At 37.6% G+C, this 19205-nt stretch overlaps 1 protein-coding gene across 4 annotated transcripts in view; it reads right to left on the bottom strand.

Annotated features, from left to right (window-relative positions):
• Nucleotides 1–4904: 4904 nt before the first annotated feature.
• Nucleotides 4905–19205, bottom strand: part of CEP170 (centrosomal protein 170kDa) — a 71375-nt gene continuing 57074 nt past the window's right edge. For 2 of the 4 annotated variants that reach the window (XM_009868612.1, XM_009868616.1), the window contains 6 exons: nt 15493–15670; nt 13925–14092; nt 13541–13629; nt 9264–9357; nt 6901–6952; nt 4905–5271 (listed from right to left, as the gene is read on the bottom strand). In XM_009868612.1, the coding sequence (XP_009866914.1) occupies nt 4985–5271; nt 6901–6952; nt 9264–9357; nt 13541–13629; nt 13925–14092; nt 15493–15670 (868 nt within the window). In that variant the 3' untranslated portion in view covers nt 4905–4984. The remainder of the gene's footprint in view (nt 5272–6900; nt 6953–9263; nt 9358–13540; nt 13630–13924; nt 14093–15492; nt 15671–19205) is intronic. The other 2 variants (XM_009868613.1, XM_009868615.1) reach the window with 1 other exon arrangement.

Below are 19205 nucleotides of genomic sequence, written 5' to 3'. Positions count from 1 at the left end.
AGTATTCGAGGTGGGGTATCACAAGAGCAGATTAAAGGGGGAGAATCCCCTCTCCTGCCCTGCTGGCCTCACTTCTCTGGATGCAGCCCAGGACAGGGTTGGCTTCTGGGCTGCAGGAACGCCCTGACGGCTCATGTTCTCATCTATCAACACTCCTAAATCCTTCTCTTCAGGGCTACTTTCAACCCACTCTGTGCCCAGTTTGTATTCGTGCCTGAGATTACCCCGTCCCAGGTGCAGGACCTTGTGTTTTGACTTGTTGAAGCTCCTGCAGTTTGCACTGGCCCATTTCTCAAGCCTGTCAGGTCCCTCTGGATGGCATCTCTTCCCTCAGGTGAGTCCACGGCACCACACAGCTTGGTGTCGTTTTTCCCATGTCAACCAGCGCTGTAACTTTGTCACACAGAAGGCCACTAAATTAGTCAGGCACGACTTCCCTAGTGAAGACATGTTGGCTGTTACCAACCACTTGGTTATTTTTTATGTGCCTTAGTACAGCTGCCAGGAGAATCTGTTCCATGATTTTACCTGGCACAGAGATAAGGCTGACTGGTCTGTACTTTCCTGAGCTGTCTTTGGTCCTTTTTTTAAAGATGAGGGTCTAGCTGGATGGATAGTCTAGAGCAACAGAACTTGTTTATCCCTGAAATGAATAAACCTCTATCCCCTCACTCCACCCTTAAGGCCCTAGTGGTTGAATAATTTGTGCAAGTCTAACTTGAAAACGTTGTCCTGTGTTGTCATGAGAATATTCAATAACTATAAACTCCTATTTTAATACAGCCTCCCGAAGGAGGGTATTTTGTAATACCTCGTCATTCGCAGAGCTCTCCTCACATGTGTGGTAAGAATGTTAGGTCACGAAATAATAACTGCTCACAGAGTTGTTAACAAAACAAAGTGAGCACTGATTTTCATTTTTCACTGGTTTTGTTGGAACAGGTTAGGATCAAGAACTTTTGACAGCAGGCTTCCAGTCATCTTTCCCTGCTTTAAAGTATTTTTGGGGCTGCATAAACCCACTTGTTTGCTAACTACATCTTTTCCTCTAGAAATACATGAACAGTGAGAAAACAGTCTGAAAAAGAAATGCCTTGCTCCTGAACCAGTTAGCTGTCACTTGCAGGAAGGGTAAGGCTTACCACATTAAAAATTATTTTTACAGGATTACTGAGTTAGTGCAGACAGAAATGCTGTTCTTTAGCATTAGGAAACTGTCCTTGGCAATACCGCCTAGACTGATATTGTCAGATGTATTTACTATCTGGCAAGGATGGCTGAACTAGCAGGACTGTAACCCTGCCAGCATTTAGAGCTGTGCTCTCCTTGAAGTCAAAGATGACATAGTCGCGTTTTGAAAAATCTGATTATTCACCAAGATGAAGCCAAGAGACTTGTATGGTGAGCGGCTAAGTTTCTTCCTTGTAATTCTCTTCAGGCACAAGACTTTGTGGTATGAAATCTCCTTGGCACATGGTGTGTACAGTAAGTGGAGGATGTTCACTATTTCACAGAATGCTTCACGCATTCCCACATACCCTTTCTTCATGGCTGCATGTCAAAGCAGTAGTTGTAGATATTTTCTATGCTTTCCAGTTAAAATTAGAAAGGCCTTCCAATAGGCACTGACTGAAATTCAAGTTTTCAGCATGAAGCAGCATTCTCTCCTGAGGCTAAAATACCAGTTGCTTTTGGTCTGTTGTAACATGCTGCAGTGAAACACCATCTTGCTCTTACCAGGTCAGGCACAAAATCTATACTCTTAGCTTTTTTTTTTTGGTATGCTATAACTAGATGTGAGTGTCATTAGAAGTATTTGTTGGGTTGATCAGAAAAGGTTTGAACTCTGCTTCCTCTGTCTCACTGCATGTCAACCCCATTTGGGGATGTCAAAAGCAGAAGACTGATGTAATCTGTCTGGATTTCCTAATTACTTCTGAAAAACGTCTCTGCATAACCTCGGCTCAAAGTATAGTGCATAGGCGGAAATGTTATTGGAACAAAATTAAAAAATGCTATGTAGGCTATTGCTTACACAAATGGGGCTCTGAGAAGTGCATTTGCCTTACTTCTGCAAAGACAGAGGGATACAGACAACACGCGAGGAAACAATAGCAGCCAGGGAAGTTGGGGACTATGAAAAAGTTCTGAGCACCTGGAAAGCCCTTCTAACTTTATCATGTCTTTGACTAGACCAAACTGACTTCTCTGAACAACAGTAGAAACATCCTTCTCTTCTAGAGCTGACTGCTATTGAGTGTTAGTGTGTGCTCTTAGTGCAGTCTTAATGCCATCAGACTGGGGCTATAAACAGGCTGCCAAGCCACAGCAAAGCTCAGCAACACCGAAATGCATAAGCTGGAAAGAAATTTTTGGAGCTTTATACTAAACTCATGGGTTTGCTTTTGTGTGAAGCTAGCTAAGAAGAGGAAATTTGGAGTCTCATGGGAAAAGTACATTTAGAGTTGAAGCTGTGACAGAAGCAAAAAAGGCACCAGTCTGGAGTCATATCTGAATGTTCAACACAGTTTTCCAATATAAAAAGCAGAAGAAGAAAAATCTGAAAACCATCTACTGTTGCACCTGGCAGATGCATTAAAACTCATTTACTCTCATTCTACAAATGAAATACAGTCACTATTTGCTGACCGGCGTACCAGATTGTATTTGCTTCTAACTTTGCATGCAAAAATCAATTCAAGTGTGGAAATGAACCTGAGTACGGGGAAGTGAGCCAATCCTGTCAGCACAGAATACATGATGCAGCAGTGGCAATAACATAATTTTTTCCAGAGAAAAGATGTTTATGGAAAAAAATGTCATTTCCTGTTTCAGTAAAGGTAAGACAGACTGAAGGAAGACTGTGTGAACTTTCCAGCTCTCAATTACTTATTCACACATTTGTAAAGTTCCAGAAACACTTTATTTAAAAATGGAGTTGTAAATGCATATAACAAAATAACATACATAATAAATGTAACAAAAATAAATAAGGAGAACATGTTCATACAAAGTAAGAACGTAGTAATGCAAAATGCTTATTACAGAACATAAAGGTATAAACATCTGAAAACACAAACAGAATCTCGCATGAAGAGCCTGCACTTTTAATCCTTCCTAGCCATTTCCTACTTTCCACTGGAGTCTGCAGAAGAATCATGTTCCCAAGCATTAAACAAAAGAAGGAATTATGATGATGGTTTAGTACACTTGATATTCAACACCTAGCTCTAGTTTCGATTTATTTCTGCCCTTCTGCACCTTCCTAAACTTTTCTCGTAGCCTCTGTAAACTAGTGTAGTTCAGGCTTCCACAGTTAGCTTGAGTAGAGCATCTTGAGTCATATGTGAAGGCTGTTTGCTTTTAATTTTTTTAAAGAAAATACGAAATTCATTATACAACAGATTAGTGGTTTTGTTTTTACATGTCTACAAAAAAAGTTTTTGCATTTTTATTAACTGGTCCAACTTTTACTGACTTCTGAAAGCCTGTACAATTTAAAAGTGTACAGAAAGTAGTTTTCTTTTAAACAAATGTCATATATGATTATTGCTGAAATATTAAAGACCATTTCATAAAAGCTGCAAAACTGTATCTTTAACCTTAATATATAGAGACTGATGCAAACATAGGAAAATTCCAGTCTATTAGTTACATTTAACAGAAATAACATTCCTCCAAATTACAGTGTTCTGGAAATACAAAGTAATTTACTTTCATTTTTATTATTATTTCCAAATGTTAAGTTACTGGGACAACTTATAAGGAAATAGGCTTACATAGGAAACTTTATAGACTTGCTTTTCAGTGGTATAAGCAAAATGTCTATGTTAGCAGTAATCTTCCAGGATCCTTTTAAATATGTAAGACAGAGACAGCTTTACTAGCAAGACTACAGGAAAATATACAGAAGCAAATAAAATCATTTGCTTGGGAGTGAATCTATCGATCAAGCATATTATGACAATTCTATATTCAAGTCCCTAAAGAAAATTTTACATCTCATGGTCATTCCAAAGAACAGTAATTTCTTCTGTAAGCTTATGTTGCATTTGAATTGGTGAGAGCCAGTTTGCCTCAAATGCTTTAAAACGCCCCACATAGATGTACGTTTGAATTTGTTTCCTAATTTCAACAAACATTTGAACCGAAACGAGATATGAAATACTTCTACTTTCATTAACATCAAAAAGACATTTGAAAATCAAAAAGTGCCAAATAGTCCTTTCAGAAAGTGGATTAAAACACTGCAATGATAATACAAGTAGAGTATTATCGGCTTTCTATGTACACCAAAACACTGCTTGCTGTTTCATGATATCGATATGTTCACCCATCACTCCCAGCAAATCTTAGTGCAAACATAATATATGAACTTTGTAAACCCCAAGACAATTTATGCAGCAAGGTTATATAAATCACAGAACTGTTTGAGATTTCCAGTACACAAGAATGAATGCTTTTTGAAATCTGTCTTACCTTTTGCAGTAATGTGTCATTGCAGTCAAAGATAACGTTTCCTATATAAATCACCTAATTCAGAATCAAATGTAAATGTTCCAACAGTTCTGTACAAATTTAAGTGGAGGAAGTCCATTCATTATAGCAGCTTGGCAAAGAGATCTGGGGTTTCAGTAACATTAAATGTTAGACTGCTTGCATGGCTTTTAAAAACAAACAAACCTATTAAGGGAAAACTGCTGATATAATAATTCTTTTGCAAAGCACACAACGACAAAAGGGCAAACCTGCCACAATCTGCTTTCCTACACTGGTATCTATGCATATCTTTATGATTTGAAAAGGATCTGTGTGACAATCAAAGCATCACGGTTAAAGAAAACTGGTTTAATAAAACAACTGCTGTTTGACCAAACCGTTTTTTTCTTTTTTTTTTCAAAATAAATTATAAAATCGATATTAACCATTTTTCCTTTATTCCTAAACATTCCACGTGAAAGGTTTTCATATCAACACTGAGATGTCACTCACGCAGGGTGGAATCTTCCTCTTCGCCATCTGGGTTAAACCTATTGAAATGTATGCTGAAATCTGACTCGGATTCAGCATTCCCAAATTCAGCTGCAGCAGGGACAGTGGCAGGGCGAAGAGCTCGAGCTTCAGACTGGCAGTTTGACTGCACTTGAGGGCGGGTACTTTGGGAAATGGGACTGGATTTTGGCTTCGGCTGAGCTGGTAAGATGGGGGTGGTGAATCCCAAGTTGCTCAGAGCATCCAGAGTACCATCAGGGTCGATCATAGCATTGATAGCTAGGCAGTTAAGAAAAGATGAAAGGAATAGGAAAAAAACCCATGAAAAATAGGATTTTCTGTTACCATAAAATACGTAAAACTCCTGTTCTCATGCTTTTGTTTTTATGATGACAGACGAGCTTTTATGTGTGTTGCCCACTACAAAGGAGTGCTGTATTCAACATTTATGAAGCCGATAGATATATTTAAAAGCATTTACATACACTAACCAGTTTAGATGAAATGAAACTGCACAAATCAAACACTGCCTGATATGAGGACAGGAGAGATGACAAACAGTCTATGATTAGCTTATAGAGACTGAATGATTGGATTTTCAGTCAAGTTCAAGGTTCTTTTTCCCTAATGTTACACTCATATTATGTTTCATTCCACCTACCCCCTTCAAATATCCACAGCTGCTAATTCCATGACTGAAATTTGCATAGAGGAGCAGTGATTTATCCTTTTAATGCATAATGATGGACTTACTGTCCCTCTCTATCCTCATAGTGAGGGCAAACTGAAGTGCCTAGTACAATTTCACTTTACTGTAGCATTAACACATCTGTCATGTTTAACAAAATCCCTCTTTTATTTCCAAAACTGTACTGTTCTGTGTGAACACCACTACATACACTACAAAATAATTTGGCCTCTTTGGGCCTTATTTCTTTGTTATGTCCTCTAAACACAATATAATTTGTAAGATATTAACGTTTTTTAATTATAGCTGAGCAAGAAACAAATACTCATTTGTCTCTAAAGGTGGCCAACAAATCCTTCTGAAACATTCATTTTAAAAACATGTTTTATTGTAGGAATGAATCTGAATATTAAAAGTAACAGATACAGGAAATTTACAAAAATGCAGTAATGATTATACATAAGCATGAGCCACTAACCCATTTGACTACTCCAGATTAAACAATAAACAAATCAGACTGCAACTTCTTTTTAAATTATACTCAGTTTTCAAGTAGATTTTGATAAATGGAATATATGTGTAAATAGCAGACTTTGTAAGCACAACATACTACTTTCCATTTTATACGAAGATAAGTCTTTGCATGTGAAAAGCAGGGTAACTGTTTTGTAGTCTGTGGGTCCACAATTACAAATAGTGGATTCAGGACTGACAAGGAAATATGTCAAGAGCTAATTCTATATTTTAAATTTATTGTATCATGTAGAGTTGAGGGTTTTTCAGTTTTCCTATAGATTATGATCCCAGTGTATTCCTTCTAGTGAGTTGTGCTACACATGAGGGTATTACTTATGTGAAGAGACTATTTTATAAAGGCTAATCTCAGGATTTGTTATCATCTGCTCTTCAGTATTAACCGCTAAAAATATTTCTATTAAATATGTTTCACAAATAATTTGTTTGGGATTCTCTAGACTACTTCATTTTTAGTTGAGCCTTCTCTCAATGATATAAAACGATATCATCACCCTTCTGTTTTAAAATAATTCAGTGACGTTTCTTTACTCAATGTTCCAGCAATTGTATGATATTTATGTACATAACTCACACTGTGAATATATTTTAATAAAATGCAATAACTTTGTTTCATGATATACATACATATAAAAAATAAATAAAGCAAACAACCACAAAATAGAAAAGTGAAAAAAGATTTGTACCTTGCAGCTGTTTCTCAACTCGTTTCAGTTCCTGTAAGATTGATGATATTTCCTAGGAAAGAAACAAACATGCTTCATGAGGAAAAAGAGACTCAAACTACCTATCAATTGTCAACAATCACCCTCCCTAACCTTTGCAGTGTGCTGTTTGGGTAGTCCCTCCCAGGATCACCCTTCCGGGATCAAGAATACTCTTTCTGGTGGTGGCCCAACCACGTCCACCCGGGGTCCTAGGCAGCAGTGCTGGAGGCTGAACAGCCGCGGCCCACTCAGAAATCAAAAGCTCCTCAGCCCCGGCCGATGTCTGGCCTCAACACAAGCTCATTCTGCCCCTTGCTCATCTGCCTGCACTGCTTCTCAGGCACAGCCTTACAGACACCACAGTCCTGTAGAAACGGGGCAAAGTAACAGTAAACACTTAAAGGAAAGTTATGTTATAAACTCAGGAATATAATGGAATAGGGTGATAGATAACCTTGTTCAGACGTGAGCTGGAATAGCAAGATGACTGAATCGAGATTTTTTTCTGCAGCCACTGGGCCCTGTGTCCATGAGACCTCGCATAGCATAACCAGTACTGGGTCCTCAGCACTCGTTTGCCTTACAGACTTTTCTCCTCTGTGCTGCACTACTTACTAACACAGAAGTAGCCACAGCAACACACTCAGAAACACAACAATCATCGGGTGCACCACATCTTAAATTATAAATATGTAAATCCTACAACTGAAGGATCTGACACTGCAGAATACTGCTAATCCAAGCAGAGAAGAGCTATCAGTGGTCTTCAAAAGCTGAGAATTTTCCAAAGGCACTGATTTCAGAAACACATTTAAACTATTTCAGAAACCCATTCTGTATTAAGTAATGTGATTTTCGTGGGTGGAAAAGAGATAGATTACCTTGGATTTTACAAAATCATTATCTTTAAGCAGATTCCACATCAAAACTGGACATAAATGTCCCAAGGACAAAAACCCCTTCAGTTACAATTGTCCTCTGTTAACTTTTTAATAACATTCTGTGGTAAAAATAAGCAATGCATTTGAACAATGTATTGCTCTGAAAACTGCTCAGAAACTTGAAGAACACTGCATACAGAAAAACAAACAAACAAACCCATGCACTTCAAAATAATGTGAGATGATCTAATACATTGAAAAAAAATTGTAAAATGCTGAACTTTGGGATAAATATACAAATGGTTTTTTTTTTAGTTAATGCCTTGAAATCTCATACTCATGGCATTTTGAATATAAAACACTGAACTCTGACCTTCCATGAGTAACTTGCTTAATTACACCTCAAAAAAACCCCCCAAAATTGTCAGTGTTTCTTAAATTGTGACACTGCATTACTAATGATTGCTCTTAAAAATACATCATTCTGCTGAAATTACATGTCAAGTTTCTAATACATCCAAGAAAAATCAATATGGGTGAGTTTAATAACTCATGATGACCTAACAGAGAAGTGTTAGCCAGTTCAATGCCAGAGGCAATGTGTTCACATTTTCCTTCTGAGCTGTCCAGTACGAAGTATCCGAGGAGTCTTGTCTCTCACCTTTCCTTCATATTAGAGAAGTGACACTCTAAGTTGATATTGTTAGCAGCACGACACACTCCAGGCAGGATAAGGTAGTTAGACCCTCTGCCTGCTCTCAAATGCAGAGATGTTTTTCATATTCTACACTCTGCGTTCAGAAGCAGAGGACAAGAGTAGTAGGAGATATGTGTGTTCCATTCCCTCACACTATCACACAGTCTGGTCATGAAATGACCATAATTAGACAAGGGCAGAAAACTACATGAATCAACCAGAGCTGCAGTTGGTATCCTATGGGTGTTGCTTCCACACCAAATCAACATGATTATTTTTTCCTTAAAGCGTGCTTTTATTGCAATGTGTCTATAGATTATTTTCATTCATATGTAGCAAAATACAACTATTTCTCTAAATATTAATAATGATATATAATACTTAATACTATTAATAAAGTATTAATAATCAGTAGGTAAAGTAGACTTTAGATTGTAAAACAAGTTCATTCATAAGCAATCCAACATTCAAACTAACGGTTATTACCTCTTGTTAAACAGTACTGATGGTCTATATATGCTCTGAACCCCTTTTATCGCATTCTTTATCTGAGAGTTTCCCCTGAGCAATTTCCCTTTTCTTTGTAAGATATTATGTCTTAGTAATTATTAAAGATTATGTCTATTCTTGAAATATATTGAGTGTCTAAATAAAACCTTGTAAAGATTTTTGCCTTTGTTGTTGAAAATAATACATTCCCCTACTGACTATTTAGAAGTCATATAAGAGGCTCACTTAATCCCAGAAAAGTTAACTATTCATACCATGCTTGATGTTTTCACAATAGGAACTTCACTTTCAGCTCGCAACTTGTTTTCAATTTCTTCCCAATTTCTGTCTTTGTCCTTAAATAATATTCTAGAAGAAAGAAATTCAAGCACAGTATGTTTAAAAGAGACAAAAATAAGCAAACTAAAACTGAAAAATTAGATATTACGAAACATGAAAGCAGGACAGGGAGCATTGAATAAAAGTAAAATCTGAAATATTAAAAACTGACAGAATATAACCACACAGTTTAAGTTTTCAAGGTTTCAACAATATTATCATCAACATTAAAATGGTAGTTCTGTAGCTAAATACTTCCTTATGGTGTTGGAAAGACACAACTGATTCTTTCCTCCAGCACTGAGACATTTAAAAAAAATGTTCAATGCTTGACAACCCTTTCCCTGAAGAAGTTTTTCCTAATGTCCAGTGTAAACCTCCCCGGAAAACTTGAGGCCATTTCCCCTTGTCTTACTGCTTGTTACTTGGAAGAAGAGATGGACCGCCACCTCGCTACAACCTCCTTTCAGGTAGTTGTAGAGAGCAAGAAGGTCTTCCCTTGCCCTTCTCTTCTCCAGGCTAAACAACCCCAGTTCCTTCAGCCAATCCTCATAAGACTTGTTCTCCAGACCTCTCACCAGCTTTGTTGCTCTTCTCTGGACCCGCTCCAGCAGCTCAATGTCTTATACTGCAGAGCCCAAAACTGCACACAGTACTCAGGCTGTGGCCGCACCAGCGCTGAGTAGAGGAGCAGAATCACTTCCCTGGTCCTGCTGGATGCACTATTTCTATAATACAGGCCAGGATGCTGTTGGCCACCTTGGCTACCTGGGCAAATTGCTATATATGCTTATATTTATAATACCATACATGATCACATCATTATTATGTTCATCACAATGTAGCTGACTTACCTTTGAAACTCAGAAAATTAACCACAAAAGTTTAAGACTTGATTTTAAAATTACCTGCTTTTCTCTGAGTTCATGTACATAGATTTGTCTTAACTTACTCTACTGAATTCAGTTTTTTACATTAAATAACTACTGCTATGCTATCAACATATTTACAGATCAGAAACTGCCAACCACCAAGAAAAATCAGCATGACAAAAAAAGCAGACTATCTAATATCTACTGCTTCTTAGGCATTTTAAGATACATATCCTAGACGCCTATGAGAAATAAGTCAGTCAATAAGCAAGATTTTTGGTCCAATGGTGCAGCTTTAAAAGGCAAAAAACCAAACCAGGCAGAGTTCCCTATGGACATCAGTGTATTTTCCCAGAGAATTATGCTCAAAGGAAAACTTAATGTAGGATTTTTTTTACTATTTCCAATCTTTAAACACCTTTTAGAATGACTTTCAAAGACTGGTCATGTTTAAGTACCTCTTTGCATGTATTTATTTCTTGGGTTTTGAGATCAGTTATTAAAACAACAGCATGTACTCAGAAGTTGATTAAACTTCCACAACTTGTGAACTTTTGCATAATTTGCAATAAATTCTGTATAACAAAGCTGAACTCTTAATCTGACACAGCTTTTCAGAGTAACCATACTGTACACACTGCACAAATTCTTTTGTGTCTGAAATTTACATAGCAAAAACATTTATGTCTTCTGTTTAAGGATATTTAAATAAACAGTAAGATACATTAAAAGAAATATCTAGGGAAACCAGTGAGTGAAAGGCAGCAAATGGTGTATTTCCAAAATTATAATCCTGCAGTCCCAAACGGATGAGTTGGAAAAAGTGAGATGAATGTCAGTCCAGGACCACATTACAAGACAGTGGAAATAAGGTACTCACAAATGTTACCTACAACCAGCAGTAAAAACAACACGCAAACCAACCCTTAAAACAGAAATAATAAGAATGGGCCATAGGCTTTTAAAGACTTGATTCTTCACTCATGACAACTTTCCCTGCCTGCTAGAAATAGCAGGACTAGAAACGGTAGCTAACTGACAGTTTCAACCAATTTACATAGATTTATTTTATTTTTTCTTGATTTCTATGGTCATGTCTTCCTTAGCACTCCCATGAAAATACAATCTTCAGATACACTAGTATTCTGATACTTTTACTAGGTATATCACCCTATACCGAAATAAATTTGTGATTGATGATTAACCTGTAATCCATCTAAAATTTCAATATCAGACACTTCCTAGACAACTGATCAATTACAGACCTAATACTTTCTCACATCCAGAAAATTATGCACGAAGTTTAGTCAAATGACCTTCTTATTTTTAGGTACTCTATTTTAAAATGATTAATTGCACAAAAGACATGAAGGAGGACATGTGAATTATACAATCCTGAATTGTGTATTTAGAATTTTCTTGTTAACCAAAGCAGTCACCAAATGGTTGTATACAAATTCATTCAAGTTAAATGGAACCATTGGTAGAGCAGTACGTTATCATTTTTGACATGTCTATACTTCCTGCTAGCTACTATGACATTTTATGCAGATATCTAACTATCTAAGCAGGAATTTTCAATTAAAAACAACAGGTGATTACATCTGATATTTTATATGTAGAACTTAAAAGTGACCACATTGTTTTCTTTTTCAGAAGGATTTACTGAAACTACTCTCCTCGTTCTCATTTGTTTTTCTTCCTAAAAGGGGGGATCCCTACAACATCTTGGCAAATGTATAGGGCTCAGTTTTACAGTTCAAGAACATTTTATCCTTGTCTTTTCAGGACTGGAGTTTTACAAGACTTGCATAGAGGTCACACAGATGTTGGGATGCACCTGTGGGTCACTGCTAGGCAACTCTCCATCATCTTTGGTAAGTCGTGGGGAACGGGAGAGGTGCCTGAGGACTGGAGGAAAGCAAATGTCACTCCAGCCTTCAAAAAGGACAAGAAGGAGGACCTGGGTAACTCAGCCTCACCTCCACCCCTGGAAAGGTGGTGGAACTTATCCGTGGCACTGTCTCTGGGCCTATCTAGGATAAGAGGGTTATTAGGAGCAGTCAACATGGTTTTTCCATGGGAAAGTCATGTTTGACCAACTTGATACCGATTTTTATGAAGACATGACCAAATGGATAGAAGATGACAGTGCAATGCACATGGTTTATCCGGATTTCAGTAAAGCATCTGACACTGTCTCCCACCGCATTCTTACAGCTAAACTGAGGAAGTGTGGTCTGGATGATTGGGTAGTGAGATGGATTGTGAACTGGTTGAAGGAAAGAAATCAGAGAGTTGTGGTCAATGGGGCAGAGTCTAGCTGGAGGCCTGTACCCAGTGGAGTCACTCAGGGGTCAGTGCTGGGGCCAGTGCTGTTCAATATATTCATCAATGATGTGGATGAGGGATTAGAGAGCACTGTCAGCAAGTTTGCTGCTGACAAAAAACTGGGAGGTGTGGCTGACACACCAGAAGGCTGTGCTGCCATTCAGCGAGACCTAGACAGGCTGGAGAGTTGGGTGGGGAAAAATTTTATGAAATAAAACAAGCGCAAGTGCAGAGTCTTGCACCTGGGAAAGAATAACCCCATGTGCCAGTACAGGTTGCGGACTGATGTGTTGGAGAGCAGCACAGGGGAAAGGGACCTGGGGGTCCTGGTGGACAGCAGGATGACCATGAGCCAGCAATGTGCCCTCGTGGCCAAGAAGGCCAATGGCATCCTGGGGTGAGAGAGTCCAGTGCAAAGATGATGGGGGGAGTGGAACGTCTCCCGTATGAGGAAAGGCTGAAGGAGCTGGTTCTTTTCAGCTTGGAGAAGAGGAGGCTGAGGGGTGACGTCATTAATGTTCATAAATATGTTAGAGGTGAGTGTCAGGAGGACGGAGCCAGGCTCTTTTCAGTGACGTCCAATGACAGGACAAGGGGCAATGGGCACAAGACGGAACATAGGAGGTTCTACAAATCATTAGGAAAAATTTTTTCCCTGTGAGGGTGACAGAGCACTGGCACAGGCTGCCCAGGGAGGTTGTGGAGTCTCCTTCTCTGGAGACATTCAAAACCCACCTGGATGTGTTCCTGTGTGACCTACTCTAGGTGATCCTGCTTTGCAGGGAGGTTGGATTAGATGATTTTTCAAGGTCCCTTCCAATCCCTGACATTCTGTGATTCTGTGTGTGAAAAAATAATTCATCTCAAATCTTTTTGAATGCTAAGAAAATCACAGATAACACTGTGTAGTTACACAAGTTGCTTCATTGTATTATAGATACCTACAACTAGTAGGAATGCTGACGAGATCAGACATTTTCGGTATTAACAACAATTTTAAAAAAACCCACCTGATCTTCCCAGCTGTTTTGTCTATGGATTGTCTTATCTTGCGAGAAAACTGGAAGACTGAGGACAACAGCAAACTATCCCCCATAACCTGCAATAAGTTTTTAATTAAAAAAGGATATAAGTAGTTTAATGGGAATTAAATAGAAACAGTTTCATGTATTGGGATTTTTTTTTTAAACTTTAAAAAAATGTACTTGTGTTCCAATTAGTATAATATACAAACAATCATACTGGAACATTTTGCAATTTAAATAATACACATATAATTTTTTCCAGTATTAATGCCATCTACTATAAACAGGAAAGAAAGGATAGTGTTTAGCATATTAAATGGGGAGACAATTGCAGAGGATTAAAATAGACACGTTATCTTGGGTACTCACTTCATCCCTGCTCCAAGTCCTTCTCCGGGTAATCGTTGGGGGATCGAGGGCATCTGCTAGTTGAGGTCTAGCATCGTTAGGCCGACCATTCCCCTCTGGTGGTTTGGCATGTACTAGTGGGGGGATTTTTCTAAAATTGAGACTTTCATCAAATACTCGGTCAACCAACTATGGGATAAAAGAAAAGCGTAGTTTATGAAACCTGCCAGATACATGCAAAAATCAAAGCAATATGTTTTCCTTCTGAAACAGTTCGCAAGAAGACTATACAATAAAAATAATTCTGTTCTCTCGTAGAGTACAAAATGATATATCGCTTATGTAACAATACCTTGTAGAAATGAAACTTTGTGGGATTTTTCACATCCTAGACATATATGGCAATATTTGACTCTCCCATATAAATTTTGCGTATGGGCAGGTAGCATAATAGTTATCTATAAAGTGGGATTAAATAATTTATTCCTTTGATTAACTGAATATGTCTGTGGAATGAAGTACAGTACTATCAAATTTATTCTTTTTTCCATGCTAGTCAAAGAAACACCTACACATACTTAAAGGAGACACTGCCACCTGCAGTATGTACACACTGTATGATATTTTTTTAAAGAAGAAAATAATTATCTTATAAAAATCAGAGTGATCTAACTGGATCTGAAAAAATGAGTACTTCCCTGAAATTTAGCCATATGTCCATGAGAATTAAAAACAAAACTTGTGTGAGTGCAGTTATAATTTTTCTGAGTATCCAGCTCAGATTTCTTATCACTGTTTATATCTTTTTTTCCACAGAAAAAGACAGTATTATACCAAACACAGTACGCTAATGTATTAACCAAACTTTATGCATACAAAAATGAATAAACACATTTTGAAAGGAATACCATGAAGAAAAAAATGCAGTAAACATTTACAGCATATTAGGGTGAATTGTAATATGGTAGAAAATGATGATTTAAATTCAGATTAACATGTTTACCAGCATTACACCTGTAATGGTTACTAGAATAAGTTAGTCAATATATTCACAGAACAGCACACTGGAGATAATAAAAGAAAATAAGAATTATTAGAAGAACAAAGCAAACTTATTTCAAGGCAGTTTTTGATGTTATTAAGAAGGAAAATTTGAAGTTATTGTTAACAGATGGTACCTAAGTATTTCAGTGTTTAGAAGATGAAACTTTTGTCACCTGTGAAAAAAGGGCTTTTTTTCTTTTTAATAGCTATGTTAAGTACTAAACGCATACATTTATATATATTTGTGCATAGAAACTAGTATTTTTAAATGCTCTTAGATACCATCCAATGGTATCTAAGGCTACAGACAAGCAAGAAACAAATAACTATCTTGTCCTATGTTTCGTGGAAAAAAAGAGACAGACAGATAATATGCATCCTTTAGACATTCTATGTGTTCATAGAATAATTTCTGAGTTTGTTGAGATGTAAAGGAACTTCAAATCAAAAAACAACATAGAGATCATGCATACAGGTTGAGTGAAATAACTAAAAAAAGGCTATGCAAAATGCTAAAAGCAAAAGAAATAAAGAAAAGGAAGAACCTTATGCATTTCTCCATGAAGATCTCCTACCTCTTCTCTAGTGTCTATGGCAGAGCCAGGGGTGGTGGCAGCAGTGCTTACTGTGGTACTGGGGGCAGTGCCTGATGAAGTCACTGAATCTATCTCTCCTGCTACATCGTTGATTTCCCGTGCGATGAGAGCCAGATCTTGACTGATCCTAGTAATAGAGAGAGTGTTACATTCTCCCCTACAAATACTTCTGGACCAGTAGAGCCCAATGCGCAGCCTTTGAGCTTCTAAGCTGTAGTTCCTGATAACTGTGCTATGAAAACGTGTAGGCCCTGCTAAACTGCAAGTTCATTTGAAGAACCACAACCGCAGATTTAACTGAAGCTCTTAATAACATGCCTTTCTAGCTGAAGAAGGTAGAAGGTATTCTCAAAAGACAGAGCATCCTTGTTTTCTTTCTAGGATTCCCAGGCAGAAATATGTGCAACATGCAGTAAATCCACCACATGGGATGCACTGGAAATAGGCTGAAAATACCGCACAGATGATGCGTGTACATGGAATAAAATTTGAAATGTCCAGAATACTGGACATTTATACTTCAGTTTACCTACTTTCGAAAGACTTCTTCAGGATCTCTGATTATCTAGTGGCCCTGCACCTCACTCAGATCAAGCTGCTTACATGTCTGAAATTACAGACCAGCACCGTAAATCCTCAAATTTAATCAAAACAAGTTTTCTAGTTGGAGAAACAGAACATGCCAGTAAAAATCTGGATATGATAGCACTACACAAATACATCTGAATTCTGAGCTGAAGATTCTTTTCCTTTCTTCTAATCTGCCACATCAAAAATTAGCTTTGCTCTATATTCTGCTTAGTACAGGGAGGAAGTTTGCCTAGCTCTGCGTGTGCTATTCTTTCCCAGAACACCTCAAAAGAAGTGAGGGGAACAAAGCAAAACCTAAAATCCTCTTACTAACTTATAGCACCCTGAATGTCCAGCTTGGATCAAGCTGTACAAAAGACCTAGAATTCAGAGCAGTGCACCAAGTGATCCTCTCTCATACTCCTGTCTGAGAGAACTGAAGGCACAGAAGTCAACAGTGCCAATTCTGCGCCACCACAGACTCTGCAAACAGCAGGACCTGCCATTGAAACAGAAGGAGTTGCACGGCCGTGTGATGCATATTGTACTGGCCAGTGCATGGGAAACACTGCTCTTAATTTAGATAAAGACTGAGTGAGCAGAATTTAAACTAGAAAGGCAAACATAATCAGAGAAATTTCCAGCCAAATTCCAATACTAGATCTTGTGGCTAGCCGTCAGCAATCTATAATAAAATGCAACCTTGTGCAGCACAGATACACATATAATTCGGATAAGGCTGTAGAAGAATATGTGGTAATTACCTGTGACCACTCAACATTTCTGAATTCTATAGCAGAAACCAAGTCAATTGCTCATTTTAATCAATCAAAATATGGTAAGTCCCTACTATTCCATTGATTATCCTAATTACTACATCTTTCAGGTCATTTCTGATTTATATTTATTGCTCTTACATACATGTACCATTGAAATTCCCAGGTTTGAACTAATATTTGAAGTAGTAGAGATAGTAGAGCACCTACAACCATATCACTTTTTTTTCTTAAACAGAGAAGTTTCTAATACTCATGTTTGAATTTCTGGGATAAATTTTTGCTACGTAATGAACAGCTGCAAAGAAAAGAAAAAATCAAGCAATTTCAATTATCAGTAAATCCCACAGTTATTATCGTGTCATTAAAACAAGATAATCAAAAGTAGTGTCGAAAAACTAGGACTTAACTCTCCAGAGAAATCAGCAATGCTTCAGCTACTTTAACGGAGTTCTTATCAAGCAATCAAAATTACACAAAATGCCAGATGTCTACATAAAAATGAATTCAAATGAAGCCTGAAAATATCATAACAAATAACTCTAACATGGATGGCAAGCAACTTCTTAGACAATCATCATAGTCAAACAATATCAAGTGAACAAAATCTAGAATTAGTTTCAGTGTTATAGTAAGCTATAGTTAGTAGATAATTATGTTTTCATATAGAAACAATACAAGACAGAGCACTAACAAAAAGCACCATGAAAAAAATTAGACACCAGCTGACAGTTGGGCCTGTTTTTTCATAAAGGAAATTTCCAAGTCATTCTACCTTAACTTTTTAAAACCAGAAAGTATTGCTTAAGTATAAGGAGTGTGTTTTGTATATTTAGGCTTTAGGTTCACACTGTTTACTCTGCTGCAACTGTAGGCTGCAGATTTCTAAAGCTCTCTGCATCAGACCTAGCAATCATACAAGGCAAATCAATTCAGGAGGCAAAACAAAAATGAACCTTAAATTTCCTAACACCCTCCAACCCGTTCCAGGAAATATTGCTATTAGATTTAGGCAGTGAGCAGACTCCTGAAGCTACACTTACATCTGGGACAGACATGTTGTAATCAAACTTAAGTTTTAAGAAGCTAATTGCTTAATGAATAGCTAATCACCATTTTAATTAAATTAGTTTATTGATTTATATTAGGATAAGGAATATAAAACCCTACTTATGCTAAGAAGTTGTGTGTAGGCCTTGCCTAGAGCTAAAGCTGGTGCAAGCTGCAAAACTGGCAGGGAATGTTTCGCAAAATTGGCAGGGAATGTTTCGTACTGTTAAGGCCAGAACTATATCACTGCACCTGCACTTTAATAACAATACCAGCATATTTCATTTAGACAGATCAATACGCCCATTTCAGGCGGGCATGCCTCCCTATCTCCCTACCCCCCTATTTTGTGCCTTGTGATCAAATGTGGTCTCACCTCAATGGCCAACGATTGTATGGAAATAGGCTACAGAAATATTAACGAGGGATGAACCAATCATTGTAAAGGTTAGAGTTAATAGCAGACATAGTATGTATGTTTATGTTAAAATATGTTAAAGATTATGACTTTGCAAAAAAAGGTGTACAAATGGATTGAATTTTTGTGAGGTATTCGAAGCATTGGGTGATTTCCAAGCTTCCCAGCACTGCAATAAAGAAGTGCCTGCTGATCTACGTGCAGACAAGTTCTGTCATTTTTGCGACCTTCCCTTTGAAAATCGCACAGTTTCCAATGCAAGGGAAAAGGTAAGAACACAGGGTTTGAGATGGGGAGAGCATAACCATCTTTTTCAATAGCCTAGAACAGAGTTCTTATTTACCTGTAGTCAAAAGGTACTTCTAATACAAAAAAACCACAATGACATAGCAACATTTCTAAGATATCTGTAATAGTTCTGAACTGCTGGATTACCAAACACAATTTTATGCTCAGTCTATGTCATACTTCCTACAATAAATCAGTTTATTTTGTAATGGTATTTTAAAATCCTTCATGTATATTGTATTTAAGGTCCCACTACTCAATAAACAGACCAGACAATGACAGAGAAGAGACTATGCTTAGTGAGGCAAAGGGAGCAGAGACAAAAATCATCTTCTGAGGGACAAAGTCAAACTTAAAGCCAGGGGAGCAATACTGTGAAGCAGTACAAAGAGACACGGAGACACAGAAAGGATCACCTCATGACCTAGGGGGAGGCTCAGCAGAGGCTAACCAAAGACCCCAGTGTTGGAAGCAGTGGTAACAGATGACAGTACTCTGGCATTTCTCAGCTGTTGAGTGCTAGCTTTCTTAACCTTAAACATGCTAATTTAATGCAGTTA

The sequence above is a fragment of the Apaloderma vittatum genome, unplaced genomic scaffold (genome assembly GCF_000703405.1).
Source record: "Apaloderma vittatum isolate BGI_N311 unplaced genomic scaffold, ASM70340v1 scaffold294, whole genome shotgun sequence".
Classification (NCBI taxonomy): domain Eukaryota; kingdom Metazoa; phylum Chordata; class Aves; order Trogoniformes; family Trogonidae; genus Apaloderma; species Apaloderma vittatum.
The sequence above is the reverse complement of the archived record's forward strand: the minus strand, read 5'-3'. Positions and strand labels throughout refer to the sequence as shown.